Raw genomic sequence first — 21,482 nt, forward strand, 5'->3', positions numbered from 1 at the left:
GACCTACCTATCAGCGACCAAGTATAGATTAATCACTGTTCTAGAACAACGCTCAAATAATAATAATAATAATAATAATAATAATAATAATAATAATGTGGACAAATCATTGAAACAGTATAAAGTAAGCCCAAGTAATAAGCACGCAACTCTTGGGATATTCCCAGCCAGGTACAACGTAATACCTACATAGGTATGTGATGTCAAGTACTTGCATGTAAGTACATAGGTAAGTAAGTATTCTCATATAAGTCTGAGACACCTGCCTACTATGTACTAGAAAATCAATGAGGTTAGAGAACAAATTTTCGGTACAACCAAACACAAGTTGGGAAGACCTACTAAAGAGTAGCTCAAGATAGAGATAGCTTTGCGACCTGCAGCACTGGAGAGACATCAACAATGCTGAAATCACGGGTACATTAAGGTAAAAACTTATGGACCTCCTTTCAGGCTAACAATTGGTTCTTTAGCAAAAAATAGTTAAGGTAGGTACAATTGCTAGCCCTTTCTACCACAAACTTCACAATTTGTCAAAGAAAAATGCCTCCTTCTTACAATACTTTTCTGTGCAAGAGGGACTTAAAAAAAAAAGAAAAAGATAAGTACCTACTAATTGGGTAGGTACCTAAACAATCAAGATGTAAAATTGTCTATGAGCAGAGTGTATGCTAATCGCCAATGTTTTATCATGTCTGTAAGTAACCTGATTAGCTGGCACATTCTCAATTTAACATCCACCAGTGGATGAAGGTAAGAACTTTGGTATGAGCAATAAATTGCAAAAAATACAAATAACCATTTTTTCTAGGGGTGGTCATATGTTTTGCTTGGGACAACTATGAGTAATCATGACTGTCCAACAAAAAATCTTGAAACAAAATGATCTCGGTAAATACTCGTACATAGCAACAGTGCTAATCAATTGTTCCCTTGCTAAAGAAATAACAAAGGTTGAGTGCAAAGGGCATGGCACTTTAAACATAGGTGCTCTTTTTGAAGATATCCTTCAAGGGATATAAATACTTGAGGTGTTGGACAAATGACCTACACTCAGATTGCTGGCCCCAGCCAACAACATACAAATACTTAAGTAAATAAACACTGTCTGTATTTCCCATGTGTTAATTATTATTATTCAAAGTGTTAAGCGCCTAATTCGAAAAAAAAGGCCTCTAAAGCAGCTTTTCTACAGAATAAATTCTAGTTTGGTTAGAGGAGAGCGCGCCTGCCTTATACGCGCTAGGTCGCAGATTCGATTCGCGCCCGAGGCGGATTTTATCCTGACCGGATAATGTTCGTTCTCGGAACGGTTGGCTTTCTCCTATCCTGTCTTCCTTGTCTCTTCGATTTCGGGACGAAAACACCTTAGCTGTTACAGTTCCCTATTAAAAAAAAAAAAAGTTCTTTCAGTGGTGCCTAAAAGAAAAAAAGAAAATCAGCAGCCAGTTTACACTATACCTACTTACTCGACAATAGACTATAAACACTGTCTGTATTTCCCTTCTATGTGTTAATAATGTTGATATCACCCCATGTGACAAAATCATACCCCCACTCCCCTTCACTAAATCTAAACAATGGATAAAGCAGAGGGAACTCCCTTACCTAGTTTAGCTCCAGGTTCTGTCTCAAGCTTCACATTTGACAATGAAGGTGCGAGTCCTATTTGACTTTCATTGATTGCTTTTGTGCTTCCACTGGCAACAACAAAGATTTGAGTTGGGAAGACCTACTAAAGAATCAGTAGGACAACTCTGGATGAGAGTAGCTCAAGATAGAGATAGCTTTGCGACCTGCAGCACTGGAGAGACATCAACAATGCTGAAATCACGGGTACATTAAGGTAAAAATGTACTTAAAGAACTTTTAATTAAAACTGTACTTTAAGAACTTTTAATTGTGCTAACAATACATGATGCACATCGACTCATCAACTGATGGAACGATTACAGTTAGATATATGAAACCATAAATGCTTGTCACAAATGTTCCCCACACAATTCACTGCGCTAAATTTTACGACTTGACTTGGACTCGAACCACCAACCTCCAGATCCGTGCAACCACAACAGAATAGAATAGAATAGAATATACCTTGTTTACCTATCCTGCTCGAATGAGACTAAAAAGTCCCTTTACCCCAGCAGTCTAAACAAGGTCTCGTGTATTTTATGGGTTTAACATGGTACAATTACCTTGTTTATCCTGCTCGAATGAGACTAAAAAGTCCCTTTACCCCAGCAGTCTAAACAAGGTCTCATGTATTTATAGGATATTTTTGAGGTGAATCTTTTAAAACGAATTGGATAAATTAACAAAATTTAGATAAACAAATGGAGGAATAATGTAAAGTACATAAATATTAGGTAAGAGAAAGATATAACAAGGGCATATAAAAAAGAGAAATTAATATCTAGAGAATCTAGCTAGAGAGAAAAAGTTGATATCACAGATTGGTTATAATTTAAACTGTACAATATTTCACAAGGTCGTTTACTGGGGAATGAAAAACAAAATCGTATGGAAATTTCACAAACTAGGTAATTAATAGCTTTATTTATTTGAACTTTCAACTCCTGCCCATTTCAGTGAAGCTTTAAATTCGGGAGAGATGAAAGATTTTTTTTTTACTTTTTTTCAAGCTTGTCCTGAAATTTACTGCGCACAACACATCAACATGCTCCAACTCACGTGTTGTGAGTGACGAATTTTTTCCACCAATCAGAGCGCACCATGTGAGGTGGATACTAGGCGCGCCTGCGCACTTCCCGTTTTTCATGCCATGTGCTTTTTGGTGTTCGCTCTTTTTCGCACAGGAGAACGCTGCTGTTTTACTCGAAATTTCACGTTGCTCCCTCTAATAATCTGATGTGATTTTTCTTATTTTTGTGATAGGCATCTACTCGTAGGTATTGCATCATAACAGATAACAGCCCATTCACAACTGTAGCACACTATGAAAAAAAAAAAAAAAATCATTTCAACCCTTGTGTTCAGAGGGTTTGTTATATGGGAAAAGACGATTTCAGGGATGATAAGACCTCAGTAGTTAGGAGTTCAGTTTCTTCTGTCAAACCTCTGTTTTTTTATTAAAAAAACAAAAAACAAACAAACAAACAAGTGTGGTCTGTGGTTCTAGCCAATCTTCACACCCCTCAGCTTTTCCTTCTCAAATACCTCCTAAGACGCGTCCACAAGGACTCTGTTTCCTCGTCTTGTCCGTTTCCATCATTCCACATGCCCACTTGATCCTTCATCGCTCGTGCCTCTGCCGCGAGTAAGCCCTGGTAATGTCGTCTGTACGAGGCTTTGAGTGTGAGACTAGGGTCGGAAGGAGTGACAGCGCCGAGTCCAGAAGAAACGAGGTGGGCGGCGAGGTTGAGAGGCCGGGCGAAGAGGCTCGTCCACACGCTGGTTGGAGGCAGCTGAAATGGTTGGAAGAAATCTGTGTTCAAATGAAACACACAATCGGCGCTAACGTCCTTAGCATAAAAGTGCCTCGGTGGCATAGTGGTTAAGACGCTCACCTGGTAAACAGGAGGGCGTGGGTTCGATCCCAGCCGTGGCATGTTCAAATGAAACACACAATCGGCGCTATAGTCCTTAGCATAAAAGTGCCTCGGTGGCATAGTGGTTAAGACGCTCACCTGGTAAACAGGAGGGCGTGGGTTCGATCCCAGCCGTGGCATGGAATTTTATCCTCACTTATTTGAGAATTCGACCACATAATAATGGAGCTCTAAGGGTTAGGTGGTAGAGAACGCCTCCGGCGTTCACCTCGCCTAGTGGTTATACCTTCCACTCAAGAGTCTATTATTATTCAAAGTGTTAAGCGCCTAATTCGAAAAAAGGCCTCTAAAGCAGCAGTTTTTTCTTTGCTACAGAATAAATTCTAGTTTGGTTAGAGGAGAGCGCGCCTGCCGATATTAGCATCTATTCTACTTCATTAATATCACTTGAAGCTAACATACCTATTGAGTAATTTTTCCCCTCTTTTAAAAAGGGTCATGTATAAATTCAGTTCCAAAAAAAAGTAGGTAAGTACTTAGGTACTCAAAAGGGGTATTTTATTTATGTGAAATGGAAATTTTTCCTAATCCAAAATATTCCACTGTGGTCACTTTTTTTATCCCCACCACAGTGCTTTTTGTACTGGATAATAAAATGCAAAGTCAGCTGGTTTCTTCTTCCATTTACTAGTTCAAATGCTAATAATGAAAAAAAAGTGGATTTGTTGGAAAAAAAAAAAGATGGCGACAAAAGGATACAAGTTTTTTTCTCTTCCAACAGAGGTGAAAATTTTTTCACTCAAATCCAAAAATATCCAAAAGAAAAGGAGGGGAAGTGAATAATAAAATACAAAAAATGGACGAAATGGAAAAATTTTCACTTTTTTCCAACGTTGCCACAAAATAAAATACGCGTAAATACTTGCAAGGAGATTACTCAGGGATGACAGATTGAGTAATTTTTCCCTTCTTTGAAAAAAGCTCATGTATAAATTGAGTTCCAAACTATAGTACTTACTTACTTGGTATGTAAGTACTTACTTACCTACTTGCAAGGAGATTATTAGGTCAATGTTTTAATCAATTTCATATGACAAGGGTCACTGACCTATAATAAAATGAGCATGCTATCCTAGATACCACCCGCCATGCATTTCTGATAAGACCAGCCCTTGGGATAAGGGGCCAAGGGACAAATGAGAATTATTCCCGCCAAGATCATTTTCGGTATAAAATTGTTGAAAAAGTACTTACTTATTGATTTTTTTTCAATCCAACAAAAAACATCTTACTTTGTGATTCAATATTCAGGCCTGTGATGAAGTATTAGAAACAAAGCCATGATTCATTAATTCACTGAACTAAAAAAAAAGCCAAGTATAGGTAGGAACTTTTGAATCATATTTTCAATATAATAAGTCATGAAAAGAACAACTCATTAGGACAATAATAATTTAGGTGCCTATTAATATTTATGATACTCATGACCTCCCAGAAAAGTGAAACACACACCAACAAAAAATGGAGCCAGATACCACCTGCCATGCATTTCTGATAAGACCAGCCCTTGGGATAAGGGGCCAAGGGACGAATGAGAATTATTCCCGCCAAGATCATTTTCGGTATAAAATTGTTGAAAAAGTACTTACTTATTGATTTTTTTTCAATCCAACAAAAATGTGATATAACAAAGCAAAACATTATGCCCAGCAATATTTTTGCACAAATTTGTTCAACAATATTACCAATTACCATGTCACTACTTTGTGATTCAATATTTAGGTCTGTGATGAAGTATTAGAAACAAAGCCATGATTCATTAAGTTTATTCACTGAACTAAAAAAAAAGCCAAGTACTTATAGGTAGGAACTTTTGAATCATATTTTCAATATAATAAGTCATGAAAAGAACAACTCATTACTTAGGACAATAATAATTTAGGTGCCTATTAATATTTATGATACTCATGACCTCCCAGAAAAGTGAAACACACACCAACAAAAAATGGAAAAAAAATGTGATATAACAAAGCAAAACATTATGCCCAGCAATATTTTTGCACAAATTTGTTCAACAATATTACCAATACCATGTCAATTAATGAATGGACTTACAGTTGAATGTAATAAGAAATAAGATGCCAAGTGCCAAGTACGGAGGTAAGTTTTGACAGTAGGTACTTAAGTAGAGTGGAGTAAAGAGCAGGAGACAGAGTGGACAGCATCAAGCTTGTAGAGGGAAGCAACAAATTCAAACCACATAAAGCTGCTCTAAACTCTATTCCGTTTACTTATAGCCTGAGAACTTTGCTACTTGGGTTTTCTTCTTTGCTTTTTCCCATTCCAATGGGATCAAATCACTGTCATCCTAGTTAGATCAACACCAGTCTTATGGACCTCCTTTCAGGCTAACAATTGGTTCTTTAGCAAAAAATAGTTATAAGGTAGGTATTATTGCTAGCCCTTTCTACCACAACCTTCACAATTTGTCAAAGAAAAATGCCTCCTTCTTACAATACTTTTCTGTGCAAGAGGGACTTAAATGTTTTATCATGTCTGTAACCTGATTAGCTGGCACATTCTCAATTTAACATCCGCCAGTGGATGAAGGTAAGAACTTTGGTATGAGCAATAAATTGCAAAAAAATACAAATAACCATTTTTTCTAGGGGTGGTCAATGTTTTGCTCGGGACAACTATGAGTAATCATGACTGTCCAACAAAAAATCTTGAAACAAAATGATCTCGGTAAATACATAGCAACAGTGCTAATCAATTGTTCCCTTGCTAAAGAAATAACAAAGGTTGAGTGCAAAGGGCATGACACTTTAAACATAGGTGCTCTTTTTGAAGATATCCTTCAAGGGATATAAATACTTGAGGTGTTGGACTAATGACCTACACTCAGATTGCTGGCCCCAGCCAACAACATACAAATACTTAAGTAAATAAACACTGTCTGTATTTCCCTTCTATGTGTTAATAATGTTGATATCACCCCATGTGACACAATCAAACCCCCACTCCCCTTCACTAAATCTAAACAATGGATAAAGCAGAGGGAACTCCCTTACCTAGTTTAGTTCCAGGTTCTGTGTCAAGCTTCACATTTGACAATGAAGGTGCGAGTCCTATTTGACTTTCATTGATTGCTTTTGTGCTTCCACTGGCAACAACAAAGATTTTACCCCCACTCCCCTTCACTAAATCTAAACAATGGATAAAGCAGAGGGAACTCCCTTACCTAGTTTAGCTCCAGGTTCTGTCTCAAGCTTCACATTTGACAATGAAGGTGCGAGTCCTATTTGACTTTCATTGATTGCTTTTGTGCTTCCACTGGCAACAACAAAGATTTGTTTTTGTTGCTGTTCTTGAAGTTCAACAAATTTGGCAGCCTCTAGCAATGTTTCCAAACAGAAGCCTGAACTCTTTGGACTGCACATTCTACACAAAACACGGCAACTCACTCTCACTTGAAACAAAACACTTGACACTTTTAAGAGATAAAAGAAATTGACTTTAAACTGTTAAATGATTATCGTTGGGAAATAATTGAAACGGGAGTAGGCGAGAGGACAAAAACTTCCAGCTACTTCTTTATTCTGATGAGAAAACACTATTTAGGTTACACTGAATCTAAACAAAACAGAGAATTGAACTACAGCTTGAATAAAAAATAGGATATTGTAAAAAAAAAACTACACCACTGAGGTTGGAACTACCTTGCAAGCAAACTAGGCTACAACTCTCTATTGGCACAGGGCATTGTTGGAAGGTGGATCGGATGAATCAGCCACAGAACTAACTGAGAGTGACGAGCAATCTGTTAGGCAACTACTACACGTGGTAAGTTCAGCCACAGTGGCGGACCAAATGGGGTCTATTACTGAACGAACGAGGTGAGTTCCAAGTTTTAATACAGAACCGTAAGTACAAGGGAAAAACTCTTTTGTTAATTCTTCAGCTATAAATTAAGGCTTAAGTACAATTAAAGGAAAATCAGTGTTTGGGTGGAAGAGCTTTTTAAGGCTTTTTGTGAATCCTGACACTCAAAAGAAAGCCGCAAAACAAATCTAATGAACTGATTCTTCATTATTAATCGAGAAGATATGACAGCTATAAACTAAGGCTTAAGTACAATTAAAGAAAAATCAGTGTTTGGGTGGAAGAGCTTTTTAAGGCTTTTTGTGAATCCTGATTCCTGACACTCAAAAGAAAGCCGCAAAACAAATCTAATGAACTTGAGCACTGTACCTAATGTCTGGACTATAAGAAGCCAGCACTCGCTTAGTGTGAACAGCATTAGTTGCTCCAGTCCAATTAGTTGGTCACCGCAAAACAAATCTAATGAACTTGAGCACTGTACCTAATGTCTGGACTATAAGAAGCCAGCACTCGCTTAGTGTGAACAGCATTAGTTGTGTCCAGGGTCACCAACCATCAAATGGAATCCTACCAGTACTGTGCAACTTGCACCCTGGTCTGCTCTGTGTTGATCAGGTCTTGGTCTTGTCTATTTGTTAGTAAATTGTTGATTTGTGTGTGTTTTTTATTTGAGTCAGTTGAAAGAAAGAGAACTTACTCCAGAGATATGATCCAGCAAAAACACTTAAAGGTTCCAAACCTGACTGAAACACCCATTGATCTTGAACAGGAGGTAACTGATTAAATCACACAATGACAGATCGACCTTGAAAACACTTTTTATTTCCAAATACTTCCTGTTGTTGTTGTTAACATCAATGACAATGAGTGACCACTCATCTTCCTGGTCCAGGAATGTGGCTGCAGCCACAGGGTTGGTCCATAATGATGTGGGGTCTAATTGGGTGGGGTGTGCCAGACAGTTAAACAGATGTGGTACATTCTGTGCCACTCTCCTACAGTCTAGGCATAGGTCAGGGATCCCAGGGTCTATTCAGTATTGGTAGTTGTGCAGTCATCGGCACCATCCTGAGTGCAACTGAGCAAGGGAGCCACATGTGGTTCTTGGCAGTGATTTCTCAGCCTTGTTGATCTCTGGTGGATGTGTACCCAGGACTCGGTTGGGCTGGTAGTGGTTTCAGGGTGTTTCTGTCAGGTGTTGTGTTTGTTTTTATTTCCAAACACTTCCTGTAGCCTATCATTTATCTTTGAGAACATTTGTCTTCTAACCATTGAAACTTTGTCAATTATAAATAGCTGGGTGTGGCACAGCTGAGAACATAGCGTGTTTAATGAATCTGGACCGAGAATTCTATCCATGTTTTGACTGAAAATATGAAGAACAGAGGCAATCATCATTCCTTCTATACCGGAAGCAGCTTTACCAGTCGGTGCTCTATTTACCTTTAGGTCCACCACTTTCCCGTTCAACTTGATATTGTTTTCAATGAAGCTTGGAGGTATTTGATTGATGTGAGAGAACTTGGTGAACTGAAACAGAATAAAACAGAGGTTTAATGCATGGTTTAAGTTGAACCAATAGTACTTTTATGGAAACAAATTATGTCTTAATTGTCTTGGCATGCCCTTCCCATACAAATTAGGGGGGGGGGGGGATAGGGGCTTTTGGGGTACATAATTTTTTTTTTTTTTTTACTTTTCAGTCTCATTCTGGCAGTTTAAGCATCTATTCTACTTCATTAATATCACTCGAAGCTAACATACCTACCTATTGAGTAATTTTTTCCCTCTTTAAAAAAGGGTCATGTATAAATTCAGTTCCAAAAAAAGTAGGTAAGTAGGTACTCAAATACTTGCAAGGAGATTACTCAGGGATGACAGATTGAGTAATTTTTCCCTTCTTTGAAAAACTTCATTAATATCACTTGAAGCTAACATACCTATTGAGTAATTTTTCCCCTCTTTAAAAAAGGGTCATGTATAAATTCAGTTCCAAAAAAAAGTAGGTAAGTAGGTACTCAAATACTTGCAAGGAGATTACTCAGGGATGACAGATTGAGTAATTTTTCCCTTCTTTGAAAAAAGCTCATGTATAAATTGAGTTCCAAACTATAGGTCAATATGTAAGTACTTACTTACCTACTTGCAAGGAGATTATTAGGTCAATGTTTTAATCAATTTCATATGACAAGGGTCACTGACCTATAATAAAATAAGCATGCTATCCTAGATACCACCCGCCATGCATTTCTGATAAGACTAGCCCTTGGGATAAGGGGCCAAGGGACTACTTAATGAGTTTTTTCCATAGCTATGTACCTAAGTATTCCCGCCAGGATCATTCTTGGTATAAAATTGTTGAAAAAATACTTACTTACCTATTGATTTTTTTTTCAATCCAACAAAAAACATCTTACTTACTTTGTGATTCAATATTCAGGCCTGTGATGAAGGATTAGAAACAAAGCCATGATTCATTAAGTTTATTCACTGAACTAAAAAAAGCCACGTATAGGAACTTTTGAATCATATTTTCAATATAATATGTCATGAAAAGAACAACTCATTAGGACAATAATAATATAATAATTTAAGTAGCTGCCTATTAATATTTATGATATTCATGACCTCCCAGAAAAGTGAAACACACACCAACAAAAATGAAAAAAAAAAAAAAAAAAAAAAAAATAAAAAAAAAAAAAAAAAAAAAAAAAAATACCCCCCAAAAATTTTTCAAAAAAAAAAAAAAAAAAAAAAATGTGATATAAGTAACAAAGCAAAACATTATGCCCAGCAATATTTTTGCACAAATTTGTTCAACAATATTACCAAATACCATGTCAATTAATGAATGGACTTACAGTTGAATGTAATAAGAAATAAGATGCTAAGTGCCAAGTACGGAGGTAAGTTTTGACAGTAGGTACTTAAGTAGAGTGGAGTAAAGAGCAAGAGACAGAGTGGACAGCATCAAGCTTGCAGAGAGAAGCAACAAATTCAAACCACATAAAGCTGCTCTATACTCCTTTAGCAAAAAATAGTTAAGGTAGGTACAATTGCTAGCCCTTTCTACCACAACCTTCACAATTTACCAGAAAAATGACTCCTTCTTACAATACTTTTCTGTGCAAGAGGAACTTTTTTTTTTTAAAAAAAAGGATAAATAATCGCCAATGTTTTATCATGTCTGTAACCTGATTAGCTGGCACATTCTCAATTTAACACCCGCCAGTGGATGAAGGTAAGAACTTTGGTATGAGCAATAAATTGAAAAAAAAAAAAAAAAAAAAACTTAGCTGTTATTACAGTTCCCTATTTAAAAAAAAAGTTCTTTCAGTGGTGCCTAAAAGAAAAAAAGAAAATCAGCAGCCAGTTTACACTATACCTACTTACTCGACAATAGACTATACAGGACAGATGAGAATCGGTCTGCTCCGCGGACAGCAACACAAAACCAATGGGCCTGTCGAGTAAAATCCTCTCCATGGTTGTCAGACCTTGCTTGGACACGGCAACACTGTCCAGACATATGGCCAAAGGGTCTACTTTGGACGTGGAAAAGGGAGGGTTGAAAATAGGGCAGTGGTCCACTAATATGGACACTCTGTGCAGAGGGACTGGAGGATTTGAGTCCACGTTGACTGGAGATGGAATTCGCTGTAACAAAGTAAACAAGTGGTTTTGTCTAGCTAGGGGACGCTAAACAGAGAGTAGACTAGCATCTGGCTGTGCGACTATAAACAGGGAGGAGAACAGCTAACCCTAACCAGCCCAGCTAGGTTGTGGTTTCAAAGGGTTCTCTCTGCTTGAAAAGAACAAGCACAAGTCCTCATGGTGGTGACTGCAGTTCAAGACAAGCCAATTAAACATGATTTGCTGCAACAAAGTAAACAAGTGGTTTTGTCTAGCTAGGGGACGTTAAACAGAGAGTAGACTAGCGTCTGGCTGTGCGACTATAAACAGGGAGGAGAACAGCTAACCCTACCCAGCCTAGCTAGGTCGTGGTTTCAAAGGGTTCTCTCTGCTTGAAAAGAACAAGCACAAGTCCTCATGGTGGTGACTGCAGTTCAAGACAAGCCAATTAAACATGGCTAGAGACCATCACCCTGGTGTATGGCTCAATTTTATCATCACCTTTTGGCTATAGCTAAAGCCACTACAGCAAACAAGTGGTTCAGTGAACTGTAGACCTTGCTGAGGAAAAGGTACCCTACACAATCACCAAAGGTTAACCAGCCCAGCTAGGTTGTGGGTTCTCTCTGCTTGAAAAGAACAAGCACAAGTCCTCATGAAGGTGACTGCAGTTCAAGACAAGCCAATTAAACATGGCTAGAGACCATCACCCTGGTGTATGGCTGATATAAGAGATATTTTCTCAATTTTATCATCACCTTTCAGCTATAGCTAAAGCCACTACAGCAAACAAGTGGTTCAGTGAACTGTAGACCTTGCTGAGGAAAAGGTACCCTACACAATCACCAAAGGTCCAAACAAGCTCAAAAGTTAGTGGTGAATGTCCTTTATAACTAGGTAACCTAGGTTTATCATTATAACAAAATTTCTCTCTTACTTACTTTACATGTCCAGGGTCACCAACCATCAAATGGAATCCTGCCAGTACTGTGCAACTTGCACCCTGGTCTGCTCTGTGTTGATCAGGTCTTGGTCCGTGTCCAGGGTCACCAACCATCAAATGGAATCCTGCCAGTACTGTGCAACTTGCACCCTGGTCTGCTCTGTGTTGATCAGGTCTTGGTCTTGTCTATATGTTAGTAAATTGTTGATTTGTGTGTTTTTTATTTGAGTCAGTTGAAAGAAAGAGAACTTACTCCAGAGATATGATCCAGCAAAAACACTTAAAGGTTCCAAACCTGACTGAAACACCCATTGATCTTGAACGGGAGGTAACTGATTAAATCACACAATGACAGATTGACCTTGAAAACACTTTTTATTTCCAAATACTTCCTGTTGTTGTTGTTAACATCAATGACAATGAGTGACCACTCATCTTCCAGGTCCAGGAAAGTGGCTGCAGCCATGGGGTTGGTCCATAGTGATGTGGGGTCTAGTTGGGTGGGGTGTGTCAGACAGTTAAACAGATGTGGTACATCCTGTGCCACTCTCCTACAGTCTGGACATAGGTCAGGGATCCCAGGGTCTATTCAGTATTGGTAGTTGGGCAGTCATCGGCACCATCCTGAGTGCAACTGAGCAAGGGAGCCATGTGCGGTTCTTGGCAGCGATTTCTCAGCCTTGTTGATCTCTGGTGGATGTGTACCCAGGACTCGGTTGGGCTGGTAGTGGTTTCAGGGTGTCTCTGTCAGGTGTTTGTTTTTATTTCCAAACACTTCCTGTAGCCTATCATTTATCTTTGAGAACATTTGTCTTCTAACCATTGAAACTTTGTCAATTGTAAAGGTTCCAAACCTGACCGAAACACCCATTGATCTTGAACAGGAGGTAACTGATTAAATCACACAATGACAGGTCGACCTTGAAAACACTTTTTATTTCCAAATACTTCCTGTTGTTGTTAATGTCAATGACAATGTTCGGTCACTCATCTTCCAGGTCCAGGAAAGTGGCTGCTGCCACAGGGTTGGTCCATAATGATGTGGGGTCTAGTTGGGTGGGGTGTGCCAGACAGTTAAACAGATGTGGTACATCCTGTGCCACTCTCCTACAGTCTGGGCATAGGTCAGGGATCCCAGGGTCTATTCAGTATTTGTAGTTGTGCAGTCATCGGCACCATCCTGAGTGCAACTGAGCAAGGGAGCCATGTGCGGTTCTTGGCAGCAATTTCTCAGCCTTGTTGATCTCTGGTGGATGTGTACCCAGCACTCGGTTGGGCTGGTAGTGGTTTCAGGGTGTCTCTATCAGGTGTTTGTTTTTATTTCCAAACACTTCCTGTAGCCTATCATTTATCTTTGAGAACATTTATCTTCTAACCATTGAAACTTTGTCAATTATAAACAGCTGGGTGTGGCACAGCTGAGAACATAGCATGTTTAATGCATCTGGACCGAGAATTATATCCATGTTTTGACTGAAAATATGAAGAACAGAGGCAATCGTCATTCCTTCTATACCGGAAGCAGCTTTACCAGTCGGTGCTCTATTTACCTTTAGGTCCACCACTTTCCCGTTCAACTTGATATTGTTCTGCACAGCTGAGAACATAGCGTGTTTAATGCATCTGGACCAAGAATTATATCCATGTTTTGACTGAAAATATGAAGAACAGAGGCAATTGCCATTCCTTCTATACCGGAAGCAGCTTTACCAGTCGGTGCTCTATTTACCTTTAGGTCCACCACTTTCCCGTTCAACTTGATATTGTTTTGGCACAGCTGAGAACATAGCGTGTTTAATGAATCTGGACCGAGAATTCTATCCATGTTTTGACTGAAAATATGAAGAACAGAGGCAATCATCATTCCTTCTATACCGGAAGCAGCTTTACCAGTCGGTGCTCTATTTACCTTTAGGTCCACCACTTTCCCGTTCAACTTGATATTGTTTTCAATGAAGCTTGGAGGTATTTGATTGATGTGAGAGAACTTGGTGAACTGAAACAGAATAGGACAGAGGTTTAATGCATGGTTTAAGTTGAACCAATAGTACTTTTATGGAAACAAATTATGTCTTAATTGTCTTGGCATGCCCTTCCCATACAAATTAGGGGGGGGGGGGATAGGTGCTTTAGAGTTACATAATTATATTTATTATTTATTTGAGTGATTTTAGTCTGTAAGAGAGAGGATGGGGAGGAAAAGAAAATAAGAGGGAGAAATAGAGGGGGGGGGTAACTACACACTACAATGCTACATGCATCTAATACCTACATAGCCTATTGACATTCTCATGGTTTGGGTTGCATGCTCCTGTGTAGGAGCAGTAAAACCAAGAGCACACACCTTCAGACCTATTTAGGGGTGAAAGTTAAGAGCCAACCTTTAGAAAGTGCCTATTTAGGGTTGATGTAATTATTGACAAGTTATACTTACTGGCTTCACACTTTTCACTGCATAACCAAAAGCAAGTACAGCCACTGTGCAAAGACCAATCTGGGAAAGAAATAAAATAAATTAGTTATTCTATGTTGGCACACTATAATAAATCTAAATAAAAAACAAATTAGTGACTTGGTCCAACTTTAAAAGTATTGTCTAGAGATCCAAAGAGAGGATTTGGCAAAAAAAAAAAACTATATAGATTGCTGGGACAGCAGCACCCATAATGTGTGTAAATATGTACACTAATTTTTAGTACCATTTTTCCTGACTGGTAGAGAGGGGGAGGAAAAGAGAAAAGTAGAGCGAAAGAAAGAGGAAGAGAGAAAATAATAACACCAGTTTCAACTAAAATAAACTATATTTCTGGATGACTAGTGTTACTGCACACTTATAGGTTATAGGTATCAGGTATCACAAGTACCTACCTATACCTACCTACAAGAAAAAAAAAAATAATAAAAAAAAATATCACACGAAAATTTTGAGCATAAAAATTGGGTGAAAAGTGAAAACTTTCAAGCCCAGCCTAGTTAGCTTGGCGAGTAGTGCGCCTGCCTTGTAAGCGTTAGGTCGCGAGTTTGATTGTGCATTGTGCAATGTAAACGCGCCTTTGATGTAAACAAAAAATACTCCCCGCGAAATTTCAAAACTGAGTAGATGTTTTGTTTTTATTGATTTTGAGAAATGAAATGGGAAGGAAAAACCCTTTTCTATTTTTTCCCCTCAATAATTGCCTTATTACCTAATTGAAGTGTATTACGTGTCCATCCTGGGTGACAGGAGTTTATTCTATATCTGACCAAAATCTCCACAATGGGCTCCCACAAGAAACACAAATATTACAAAAAGAAAAGCAAGAAGTCTAAAAAACACAAGAAACCTAAGATTAATCTGAAAGAAATTCACGATAAGTTGAAAAGTGATAAGAAATACAGTAACCTAATATCTGCACTATCTATTAAGGACAAAAGAAGCTCTAACGAGAAGAGATCCAGGTAAGAAGGGAGTGGATTCTTTTTTTTTTAGAGCCTTTTCTTGCTTAGTCATAATATGAAGATTATTGAGGATTCACTGAAATGCCCTACCAAGCACCAAAAGACAGTCAAGGACAAAAGAAGCTCTAATGAGAAGAGATCCAGGTAAGAAGGAAGTAGGTAGATTTTTTTTTTTTTTAGAGCCTTTTCTTGCTTAGTCATAATATGAGGATTGAGGATTCACTGAAATGCCCTACCAAGCACCCCAAGACAATCAGCAGCTTGTGTGTTGTCCCCAAATGTGTAGGTATAACAAAACTTTTTATTATATTTTCTTCTTTTTCAGGTCAGAATCATCAGACAATTCATCCAATTCCCTGACCTGACCAAAATCTCCACAATGGGCTCCCACAAGAAACACAAATATTACAAAAAGAAAAGCAAGAAGTCTAAAAAACACAAGAAACCCAAAGTAGAATAGAATAGAATATACCTTGTTTATCCTGCCAGAATGAGACTGAAAAGTCCCTTTACTCCCGCAGTCTAACTATTAAGGATAAAAGAAGCTCTAACGAGAAGAGATCCAGGTAAGAAGGGAGTAGTTAGATTTTTTTTTAGAGCCTTTTCTTGCTTAGTCATAATATGAAGATTATTGAGGATTCACTGAAATGCCCTACCAAGCACCCTAAGACAGTCAGCAGCTTGTGTGTTGCCCCAAATGTGTAGGTATAACAAAACTTTTTATTATATTTTCTTCTTTTTCAGGTCAGAATCATCAGACAATTCATCCAATTCCCTGACATATAAACCTTGCTTAACTTCGAAAAAAAAAGAAAAAGAAGTAAGGTTTGTTATATGGGAAAAGACGATTTCAGGGATGATAAGACCTCAGTAGTTAGGAGTTCAGTTTCTTCTGTCAAACCTCTTTTTTTACAAATACAAGTACAAAAAGTCTCGCTCCTCCTCCATGACCTCCTCTTCATCATCAACATCATCTTACGCCACATCCTCCTCCTCATCATCCCCCTCTTCTTCATCTTCATCCGACGAGAAACAGAGGAAAGCCAAACACAAAAAGAAAAAGCTCAAAAAAGACGACAAGAAAAAGAAAATTGAACTCTTAAACAGAAAACATGAGGAGAACAAGAAGTTGAAAATAGATGAAAGCTGTAGTGGCAAGAAAAATAATGATGACTTCAACTATGACAAGAAGAGGATTAAGAAAATTAAACTTTCAAATGACAGTGGACCAGGACCTGCAGTACCAGATAGTGTGATACAGAAATCAAAAGCAATGGCTCCGATGTCCAAGGAGGAATGGGAGAAGAAGCAGAATGAAATTAGGAGAGTGTATGACCAAGAGACTGGCAGATATAGGTGGGTAGTTCAGTTGTGGTTGGGTGGAAGAGCTCCTTAAGGAGCTCTTGGAGAATATAAATACAAGTACAAAAAGTCTCGCTCCTCCTCCATGACCTCCTCTTCATCATCAACATCATCTTACGCCACATCCTCCTCCTCATCATCCCCCTCTTCTTCATCTTCATCCGACGAGAAACAGAGGAAAGCCAAACACAAAAAGAAAAAGCTCAAAAAAGACGACAAGAAAAAGAAAATTGAACTCTTAAACAGAAAACATGAGGAGAACAAGAAGTTGAAAATAGATGAAAGCTGTAGTGGCAAGAAAAATAATGATGACTTCAACTATGACAAGAAGAGGATTAAGAAAATTAAACTTTCAAATGACAGTGGACCAGGACCTGCAGTACCAGATAGTGTGATACAGAAATCAAAAGCAATGGCTCCGATGTCCAAGGAGGAATGGGAGAAGAAGCAGAATGAAATTAGGAGAGTGTATGACCAAGAGACTGGCAGATATAGGTGGGTAGTTCAGTTGTGGTTGGGTGGAAGAGCTCCTTAAGGAGCTCCTGGAGAATATATTAAAAAAATGTTAGGTAATAGAAATAATATACCAGACTCTTGAGTGGAAGGTATCCACTAGGTGAGATTTACTCAAGAGTCAAGAGGCATTTTTCACTACCTCCAATAGAGATGTGAGTCTGATACACTGAAGTATTACTGATGGTTTCCAAGAAATGTATTGGAGAATATATTAAAAAAATGTTAGTTAATAGAAATAATTTACCAGACTCTTGAGTGGAAGGTATCCACTAGGTGAGATTTACTCAAGAGTCAAGAGGCATTTTTCACTACCTACAATAGAGATGTGAGTCTGATACACTGAAGTATTACTGATGGTTTCCAAGAAATGTAGTGCTTATATTTTGACTTGGGGTGAGATTTAGTCAAGAGTCAAGAGGCATTTTTCACTACCTCCAATAGAGATGTGAGTCTGATACACTGAAGTATTACTGATGGTTTCCAAGAAATGTAGTGCTTATATTTTGACTTGGGGAAAAAAAGGAACTTTAACAATAAAGTCCTACCTCATTTTGACCTTTACTTTGACATACTTGTTTCAGACTTATCAAAGGAGATGGTGAAGTGCTGGAAGAGATTGTAAGTCGATCTCGACATCGTGAAATCAACAAACAAGCTACAGCAGGAGATGGCAACTTCTTTCAAACCACTCTTGCCTCCCAAATCAAAAAATAGTGATGGCTCAGATACATCAATATGATATTTCCTTTTGAACTGAACACTCAAAAAACAGGATTAATAAAGTTATTGGGCAACAGATGCACTTGCAAGATTAAAAATGTTATTTATTTTTAAACTTTATGCTGTGTCTTTTGGCTTCTTGATGTGTTAAACAATACCATTGGCATGAATGACACTGACACAAGTGTTAGATTCATAGTGATATTTCCTTTTGAACTGAACACTCAAAAAACAGGATTCATAAAATTATTGGGCAACAGATGCACTTGCAAGATTTAAAATGTTATTTATTATTAAACTTTATGCTGTGTCTTTTGGCTTCTTGATGTGTTAAACAATACCATTGGCATGAATGACACTGACACAAGTGTTAGATTCATATAGCCTCAACCCATCCTTTAGGACTGTTTGCCCCACCTAAGCCCCTAAATGAGCTTTTTGAGTATGGAGTTAAGCAATACACAAGAGTTTTAAGTAAAGTACATTAAAAAAGAAAAAAGCCATTCAAACCCTGTACTGCTTACCAGGAATTGAACCTAGACCTTCCCATGTGTTAGGCTAGAGTTCATAGAAAGTAAATAAAATTATAAAAACCGCATTTTATTTCATAAATTTATTGTATTGCATGTTTATTTGAGTTTTTCCAATTAGTTTTCTTATATTCTAAAATATATATTCTTATTACAACATGTCTATAGATAAGTTATATTGAAAGTGAAAGGTTTCTTAAAAAATATTTATCAAATAAAAAATAAAAAGATGTGGTATAATAGGTCTTCAAGAAATAAAAATAAAATAAGGTGAAGCAGAGAGCTTCTTCTCTGGAGTAAAGGGACTTTTCAGTCTCATTCTGGCAGGATAAACAAGATATATTCTGTTCTATTCTTCATTATGGTAAAGCAGAGAGCTTCTTCTCTGGAGTAAAGGGACTTTTCAGTCTCATTCTGGCAGGATAAACAAGATATATTCTATTCTATTCTTCATTTTTCTTATTTTCTAAAATATATATTCTTATTACAACATGTCTAGATAAGTTACATTGAAAGTGAAAGGTTTCTTAAAAAATATTTATCAAATAAAAAATAAAAAGATGTGGATAATAGGTCTTCAAGAAATAAAAATAAAATAAAGAATGTGAAGAATCTAGTGGAATTTTATACTACTTTCCAAACAAACATAACTTGTTGGACATAAAGTTGAAATTTTAAACCATTTACAAGCCTTGAAAATCGGTTTATAATAAGATTTCTTTTACCAGACTACTTTCCAAAAAAAAACATAACTTGTTGGACAAAAGTTGAAATTTTAAACCATTTACAAGACTTGAAAATCGGTTTATAATAAGATTTCTTTTACCAGAAATCTCCTTGTCTCAAGAAGAAACACGGTACAGTAGGTACCTATTATTTTTTTTTCTAATTACCTTTGGATGGAAAGAAGTAAAATCGAAGATTGGCCGAAGAAAAAGTTTTCCTCTCGAAGTCATACGGTAAAGGACAAGGATTGACAGCTCTCAAATATCGAGATCGACTCCCAGAGTTGCAGAAAAATTTGCCCTAGTAACTTCTTTGATTGCAAATATTTTATCGTGTTACTTTTCGGGAAACAACGCTTCTTCACAACTTGTGTGGATATCACAGTAGGTATTACTAAGTGCCTCCTTTACTATCAGTTCTCATTTATTTCTTTCTGTCAATATTCTATCTATCATTTGTACCTTATTTATTATAAAAAATAAATGGCTTTAAAGCCGTAAGTTGTAATAATAATAATAATAATTACTCTAGTAATGCCGCCACTTTAAGCCTTCAGTGGGGTGAATGTAAATAATACTTGATATTATTGTTCTTATTTCTTAAAAAAAAAAAAAAAAAAAGTTGATACATCAATTGATATTTCCTTTTGAACTGAACACTCAAAAAACAGGATTCATAAAGTTATTGGGCAACAGATGCAGTTGCAAGATTAAAAATGTTATTTAGCATTAAACTTTGTGCTGTGTCTTTTGGCTTCTTGATGTGTTAAACAATACCATTGGCATGAATGACACTGACACAAGTGTTAGGTTCATATAGCCTCAACCCATCCTTTAGGACTGTTTGCCCCACCTAAGCCCCTAAATGAGCTTTTTGAGTATGGAGTTAAGCAATACACAAGAGTTTTAAGTAAAGTACATTAAAAAAGAAAAAAAAAGCCATTCAAACCCTGTACTGCTTACCAGGAATTGAACCTAGACCTTCCCATGTGTTAGGCTGGAGTTCATAGAAAGTAAATAAAAACAGCATTTTATTTCATAAATTTATTGTATTGCATGTTTATTTGAGTTTTTCCAATTAGTTTTCTTATTTTCTAATATATATATTCTTATTACAACATGTCTAGATAAGTTACATTCAAAGTGAAAGGTTTCTTAAAAAATATTTATCAAATAAAAAATAAAAAGATGTGGTATAATAGGTCTTCAAGAAATAAAAATAAAATAAAGAATGTGAAGAATCTAGTGGAATTTTATATACTACTTTCCAAGCAAACATAACTTGTTGGACATAAAGTTGAAATTTTAAACCATTTACAAGCCTTGAAAATCGGTTTATAATAAGATTTCTTTTACCAGAAATTTCCTTGTCTCAAGAAGAAACACGGTACAGTAGGTACCTATTATTCTTTTTTTTAATGACCTTTGGATGGAAAGTAGTAAAATCGAAGATTGGCCAAAGAAAAAGTTTTCCTCTCGAAGTCATACGGTAAAGGACAAGGATTGACAGCTCTCAAATATCGAGATCGACACCCAGAGTTGCAGAAAAATTTGCCCTAGTAACTTCTTTGATTGCAAATATTTTATCGTGTTACTTTTCGGGAAACAACGTGTTACTAGGGAGTATTGTTTCTTGCCCATTTGATGAGGGACAAACTACAACAAAGACACGAGTCTTGCCTGTGTTGTAGTATGTCCCTGCGGTGAAAACCTTCGTGCACTTTTACAACTCGTTTGAGATTTTGAAATACATAATTACAAGGTTTAATTAAAGAATATTAAGAAAAATAAACATGAAAGAAACATAAATATGTAAATAACAAAAATATGTATATTTTGAACATTTGAATCCGACCAGTTGACAGTTCAATGGAATTTTCTTGAACGTTGTTAAGCACACTTAAATGCTCGTCACAAATGTCATTCCTCATCTCATACATCTCTGTATAGTAGTCTCTACTCTCTATGCTTGTGAGCAGTGGCGTAGCGTGGTCTAAATTCAAGTGTAAGGCGTGTAGGGCTCATGCACAGGTCTACCAAGTCCCATCACAGTACATGCCATGCCATTAATATTTATGGGCATTAGAGTGAACTTTTGAGTTGTATGGCCGCCATACACGCCATATATACACACTACGCCACTGCTTGTGAGTAGATTGTAGATGGCTTCCGAATAGAGCATCTGCTTTTGTGTTACAAAAATATACATCTTTATTTT

The 21,482-nt window shown here is 37.2% G+C and overlaps 2 protein-coding genes and 1 long non-coding RNA gene across 4 annotated transcripts; 1 reads left to right on the forward strand and 2 right to left on the reverse strand.

The window, feature by feature from the left end:
- Positions 1–3,007: 3,007 nt before the first annotated feature.
- Positions 3,008–14,638, reverse strand: LOC103524529. The gene is made up of 5 exons (XM_008489553.3): positions 14,609–14,638; positions 14,408–14,467; positions 13,883–13,969; positions 10,791–11,054; positions 3,008–3,428 (listed from the first exon to the last, which is right to left on the reverse strand). Exons 1-5 carry the CDS (start codon positions 14,636–14,638, stop codon positions 3,159–3,161), a joined length of 711 nt encoding a protein of 236 aa, XP_008487775.1. The 3' UTR covers positions 3,008–3,158.
- Positions 14,639–16,329: 1,691 nt separating this feature from the next.
- LOC103524511 (ADP-ribosylation factor-like protein 6-interacting protein 4) lies at positions 16,330–20,307 on the forward strand. 2 transcript variants are annotated; one of them, XM_008489525.3, is made up of 3 exons: positions 16,831–17,268; positions 17,871–18,018; positions 19,894–20,307. In XM_008489525.3, exons 1-2 carry the CDS (start codon positions 16,859–16,861, stop codon positions 18,001–18,003), a joined length of 543 nt encoding a protein of 180 aa, XP_008487747.1. In that variant the 5' UTR covers positions 16,831–16,858; the 3' UTR covers positions 18,004–18,018; positions 19,894–20,307. The 2 variants fall into 2 exon arrangements, with proteins under 2 accessions (XP_026675721.1, XP_008487747.1); XM_026819920.1 differs by lacking the exons at positions 16,831–17,268; positions 19,894–20,307 and adding an exon at positions 16,330–16,767 and having other exon boundaries at positions 17,871–18,174.
- Positions 20,308–20,745: 438 nt separating this feature from the next.
- On the reverse strand, positions 20,746–21,476 carry LOC113465412. The gene is made up of 2 exons (XR_003390140.1): positions 21,407–21,476; positions 20,746–21,223 (listed from the first exon to the last, which is right to left on the reverse strand). It is a non-coding gene; the product is annotated as an uncharacterized LOC113465412 (long non-coding RNA).
- Positions 21,477–21,482: the final 6 nt, after the last annotated feature.

This window comes from Diaphorina citri, unplaced genomic scaffold (assembly GCF_000475195.1).
Source record: "Diaphorina citri unplaced genomic scaffold, Diaci psyllid genome assembly version 1.1 scaffold102, whole genome shotgun sequence".
NCBI lineage: Eukaryota > Metazoa > Arthropoda > Insecta > Hemiptera > Psyllidae > Diaphorina > Diaphorina citri.

Coding starts and splice junctions, on each gene's coding strand:
- LOC103524529 (XM_008489553.3), bottom strand. CDS start 14,638: ATGGGTGCTGCTGTCCCAGCAATCTATATA. Junction 14,468..14,608: donor CTGTCCCAGCAATCTATATA/GTTTTTTTTTTT, acceptor TTTCTTTCCCAG/ATTGGTCTTTGCACAGTGGC. Junction 11,055..13,882: donor GGAAAGTGGTGGACCTAAAG/GTAAATAGAGCA, acceptor ACTTTGTTACAG/CGAATTCCATCTCCAGTCAA.
- LOC103524511 (XM_026819920.1), top strand. CDS start 16,358: ATGACCTCCTCTTCATCATCAACATCATCTTACGCCACATCCTCCTCC. Junction 16,768..17,870: donor CAAGAGACTGGCAGATATAG/GTGGGTAGTTCA, acceptor TACTTGTTTCAG/ACTTATCAAAGGAGATGGTG.